The following is a 5751-nucleotide window of genomic DNA, read 5'->3' as shown; positions in this document are numbered from 1 at the left end:
TGTATGTGCTTTGGGTGTTGTCCCACTTCTGTGTCGATACTGGCTGCCCTGGGAAAGCAGGAAGGTGGGCTGTGTTTGGTTTAGGAATTCAACCGGGAAAGGGCTCATTGAGCAATGGCTTCAGGACAGTGGAATCAACTGTCTCCCCACCTAAATGCCCTGTTACATACCCTCTGTGTCAGAAACAAGAAGAGGCATGCTTATATATGTGTGTGTGTGTGTATACACGTACATATGATTAAGTCAATGCTGGTGAGGGATAGCTAGGATATATGAACTCCACAAGCAGTCAAGTGGAAAGCAGCAGCTTTCCCGAGTCCACCTGCGAATCAATCCCTTCACAAACTAGTGACACTGTGGAATCCATAGCATTGCTCAAATTTACCAGCTGTCATTTAGCTTGCTAGCACTCGCCAAGCTAGAATCAATTTGCACACTATTGGTGTGCTTAATTTTAGCAGTTATATTAGCTTTTAGCATTTGTTAGCATTTATACAACCTCATTTTGTTGGCACTCATGGTTCTGTTTAAGTATATGTGCATGTTTCCTCAAATACTTCTACTCGCCTGGGCCAGGGAAGATAATCCTGAGCATGTCTGGTGGCTCAAACCATTTGTCCATAACCCAAACACAATTTGAATGTCTAGTTCAACACAGTGCCTTATGGCATAAGGGCATCTATGCAAGTTTCCGTATTTTTAGCTGCATTTCAGTTTCTATGTGGCTTTTTTTCCTCCCAGTGCAACAGGGATAAGTGATTTCTTGGTAGGGCAATGATATTGTGGACTGGGACTATATTTCTGAGCGGGTGCAGAGAAGCCTGAAAAACTCTCTAAGTCAGGGTCTTAAGATGAACTATTAGACAGGAATGAGAAGGGAAAGAGAATACTTCCCTCTCGGTACCTGTCCAGTTCCCTTCTGTGCTGCTAATTTTCCATCATAAATAACCTACCTATAGATAGATTTTGATTGGTCAGGTTGCCTGGTTGTTCCTTTTCCAAACAGTAAGCTTTTAGATGGCAACTTCAAAAATGCCACTTAAATTTGTTGCTTTTGAAACTCATCTCACTCACAGCTTTGCTCCTATGGCTTACAGCACTGTATTAACCAGACAGACTTGCAAGACCAAAAAAGCCCCATAGAAAAGTCTCAGCTGTACAAGAGGTGAGTGTAAATACAGACCACAGTTTGTTTTGGTGGGATTCACATGGACAAATATCTAAGTATCTAAACTCTGGTGCTCCATTTTAAGTGGACAGAGTCATTTCTCTTGCGGTCATCCCATCTTAGTGTGGGTGTCCAAGAGACATGATGCGAATTGTTCCTAGAAGTTATTTCTCTGCATTAACTTTGGAGGATGGTGGTTGACCAGCTCAGCTGTGGGCATCTAAAGATGGATGAGAGGAGTGTGTCCTTCAAGACCCAAAGCTCTACATCAGAGAGAAACAGAGATTAAAGGAAAATAACACAAGAGGTCAACATGTTAATAGTCCTGCAGGTGGGAAGAGATGGAATGATTGGAATAATTATCACAACTTTTCCCCCTCTCCCATATGCCTGAACAATCTCAGCTAATTCTGCCCCTTCTGAAGGATTTTAAGCAACTCTGGCTAAAAAGAATGCAACCAGAAGAGAAGAACTTGTCTGTATGAACTTGTCTGCATGGGTCAGCTATTGTACAGCAAATTAGAGTATGAATTCAAAGTACAGTAAGCCTTTGCACAGAGTGTTAGTGTGACGACTGAAAGAGAAAGTACTTCTCAGTCAATCTAACCTGATTAACCTTATACAGAGCCCACTGTGAGCTTCAGGAACCTGTTCAGTGTTCTCTTTGGGGTCAGTTCACTCTTTTCACCCTCTTAAGTAAGATACCTACTGAAATAGAGGGATTTGTGACACGCTGGAAAAAGTAAAGCTTCAAAAGTGCTCTTTGATCCATGTCAGGAAAGCATAAACAAAAAAGAGTTATAATTTGGTATGTAATAAGGGTTTTGAAGGTGATTCAGGCTTCAAGAATTGTTTTTCCAGCCCCTCAGAGAGACAGAAGAACTAAAGTCACCTCACCAGGAGTAATGACAGACTGGATATGCAGCAAGCTCTGTAATGCAAAAAGCCATGTCAAATCAGTACTATGAAAGGCCTGGCTCTGAGAGGAAAGAGAAGTGACACAGGATCCACAGCTGTGCAGCTTCTCTTGAACAATTTCAGTCCAGATGAGGAACAGGCTGTGGGGCTGGAAAAAGCTGATCTAGTCCAGCTGATCTGATCTGCAGGAGGATTCAAAAGCCCCTGGCTCTTTCTCATGACTTGGCCTGACCTCCTCCCCGCCACAGACACCCAAAGCAGAAAAAGCCACTGGCAGAGGAGAAGGATGTGGCAGTAAAAAGGAAGAGCTAAGAGTCAGTAAGCTACAATGATCAGCTTTCCCAGCTTATGTTTCATTAGCAAGTATTGCACTGTCATCAACATAATAATAATGGCCTACACAGACATCCAGGCAAATATTTGTCTCCCTGCTCTTAGCACATTTACAAACAGAATAGCCTAAGGCAGACAAAATGAGGAAGGGGACTGAAGCATATGTAGGCCTCTTCTCCCTATTGTCAGAACAGAGATTAGACATATACCTGACATGAATATTAAATACGAATGTCACTGTCTCGTGCAAGATGCTGACTCTTCTTAACATATCCAGGATCAGAATTAATAAAAAATTATATGTACAAAATAATACTCACAAATTCAGAAGAAAAATGCCTAAGACAGGGCTGAGGAGGGATGTATGAGGACTATACCCTAAGCAGGCAAAGGATCAGGTTAGTAGTAATGTTGTGATTATTCAGATGTTGAGGTGAATCAGCTAAACATTTGTGCAGCTGTTAATTTATTTGATAGTCCTCATGGAATTAGAAATCATAGGGGAAAAAAAGTAAATTCAAGGAATGTAGCTTTTGATAAATGATTCTGGAATATTTGTGTATAGTATGCCTGGTTTTGACTAATCTGTTTAATCTCTGAACAGCGTTAAATATATTTATAGTGGAATCAATTGGACAGAACAGTAAAGGCTATGGATTAGATAAATCCAAAACATACATGCTTCAAAACTAACTATTCATCTTATATTTGCTCTGACTGTATTTTATATTTTAAGGTAAAATGATGACTACACACACATGGCAGGTGTGGGCCATCTACATGGTCTTAGCTGTAAATCTCTCCAGAGAGCAAGAGATGAAGCAGACTTGTCGTTCCTGTGATACTACTGAGATTTGCAACTGCTCTTCTATGGGCTTGGACTTCGTTCCACCTGGGCTCACAGCCAAAACCACAGTGTTAAACCTGGCCCACAACAGGATAAAGCACATCCAATCCCAGGACCTGTGGCAGGCCGTGAACCTGAGAGCCCTGCTGCTGCAGTCCAACAAAATCAGCTCAATAGAGGAGGATTCGTTTCGCTCCCTTGGGAAACTGGAGCTCTTGGACTTGTCAAATAACAGCTTGGCTCACTTGTCCCCTGCCTGGTTTGAGCACCTCTTTTCACTCCGGCACCTCCACCTGCAAGGCAACTCCTACAGAGAGCTGGGGCAAAGCTCCCTGTTTTCTAACCTGAGGAACCTGAGCTCTCTCCACCTGGGCAACCCGTGGTTCTCCACAATAAGGCAAGGGAACTTTGAGGGCGTTGTGCTTCTTGACAAGCTGTGGATTGATGGTGGCAACGTCAGTCAGTACGAGCCGGGAAGTTTGGAGCTGATTAGGAAGATAAATCACATGATCATAAACATAAGAAATATTGGCATAATCTCAGCAATTGTCAGGGACCTTCTGCACTCTGTCGCTTGGTTAGAAGTGAGAAAAATTGACCTTGGTGAACGTGCTGAAACGCAACTATTGAGAGTCATGTCTAACTCCTTTGCAAACAAAATTTCTTTCAAAGAGACCTTAATAACAGATGCCACTGTGCCTGAGATTGTCAGCATTATAGCAGACATGCCAAAATTAGAGGAGGTTGAGTTGATAGACTGTAGACTCATGGGGACTGGGCGATGGAAAATGCAAATTCATGTAAACCAATCACAGACTGTTAAAATTCTGACAATAGAGAAATTATCTATAGAGCAATTCTATTTGTTTACAGATCTTCACACTGTGCAAGGACTAATATCTTTTCTCACCAAAATCACAGTTGAAAACACCAAGGTCTTCTTGGTACCATGCAGGCTTTCACAACATCTTCAATCGTTAGAGTATCTTGACCTTAGTTCGAATTTGCTTGGAGACCAGAGTTTGGAGCACTCAGCGTGTCAGGGTGGTTGGCCCTTATTGCAAACTCTAAATTTAAGTCAGAACTCACTGAGTGACTTAGGAATGACGGGTAAAAGTTTGTCTCATCTGAGACATCTAATTCTCCTAGACATTAGCCAAAATAACTTTGGTGATATTCCAGATGTGTGTGAATGGCCAAAGACCCTGAAATATTTAAACCTCTCCAGAACTCAAATTTCTAAGGTAACGACTTGCATTCCCCCAACGCTGGAAGTATTGGATGTTAGCGCAAACAACCTGGAGGAGTTTGGACTGCAACTCCCATTTCTGAAAGAGCTGTACCTCAGCAGAAACCAGCTGAAGACCTTGCCTGATGCGGCCCCCATCCCTAACTTAGTGGCCATGTCCGTCAGAAGAAACAAGCTCAACAGTTTCTCCAAGGCAGAGCTCGAGTCCTTCAAGCACATGGAGCTGCTGGATGCCGGCGACAACAACTTCATCTGCTCCTGTGAGTTCCTCTCCTTCATCCACCACCAGGCAGGACTAGCGCAGGTGCTGGTGGGGTGGCCGGACAAGTACATGTGTGACTCTCCCCTGGCGGTGAGAGGGGCTCAGGTTGGAGCCGTGCACCTCTCGCTGATGGAGTGCCACCGGTCCCTCGTGGTGTCGTTGATCTGCACCCTGGTGTTCCTGGTCATCCTCTCCCTCGTGGCTGTCGGCTACAAGTACCACGCGGTCTGGTACCTGAGGATGACCTGGGCATGGCTGCGAGCCAAGCGGAAGCCCAGGCCAGCCCCCCCAAAGGACCTCTGCTATGACGCTTTTGTCTCCTACAGCGAGAATGACTCGGACTGGGTGGAAAACATCATGGTGCAGGAGCTGGAGCAGGCCTGTCCCCCCTTTCGGCTCTGCCTGCACAAGCGGGACTTTGTGCCTGGGAAGTGGATTGTGGACAACATCATCGACTCCATCGAGAAGAGCCACAAAACGCTCTTTGTGCTGTCCGAGCACTTTGTGCAGAGCGAGTGGTGCAAATACGAGCTGGACTTCTCGCACTTCCGCCTCTTTGATGAGAACAACGATGCAGCGATTCTCATCCTTCTGGAGCCCATCCAGAGTCAAGCAATTCCCAAGAGGTTCTGCAAGCTGCGGAAGATCATGAACACCAAGACCTACCTGGAGTGGCCTCTTGAAGAAGAGCAACAGGCAATGTTTTGGTTTAATTTGAAAATAGCTCTAAAATCCTAGAGAGGGACATTAAATATTAATTAAATAGCAGAGATACTTTGGATTTTTTTCCCTTTTCATCTTATCACTTATCTATATGTTGAGAATAGAGCGCTGAGCTACTGTAAATTCTATTACTTTCTTTTTGTATCCATATACATCACTTGTTTATTGTAGCTGTGGTTATGGATTGTTGTACTGGTCTGGTCTGGAATAGAGTTAATATTCCTTGTAGTTTCTCCTTTGTTGCTGTGGTT

At 43.9% G+C, this 5751-nt stretch overlaps 1 protein-coding gene across 1 annotated transcript; it reads left to right on the top strand.

Annotated features, from left to right (window-relative positions):
- Positions 1-3163: 3163 nt before the first annotated feature.
- LOC308224564 (toll-like receptor 2 type-2) lies at positions 3164-5515 on the top strand (the record flags this gene model as incomplete). The annotated part of the gene is made up of 1 exon (XM_080624636.1): positions 3164-5515. One exon carries the CDS (start codon positions 3164-3166, stop codon positions 5513-5515), a length of 2352 nt encoding a protein of 783 aa, XP_080480762.1.
- Positions 5516-5751: the final 236 nt, after the last annotated feature.

This window comes from Psittacula echo (assembly GCF_963264785.1).
Source record: "Psittacula echo genome assembly, chromosome: 1".
Taxonomy (NCBI): domain Eukaryota; kingdom Metazoa; phylum Chordata; class Aves; order Psittaciformes; family Psittacidae; genus Psittacula; species Psittacula echo.
The sequence above is the reverse complement of the archived record's forward strand: the minus strand, read 5'-3'. Positions and strand labels throughout refer to the sequence as shown.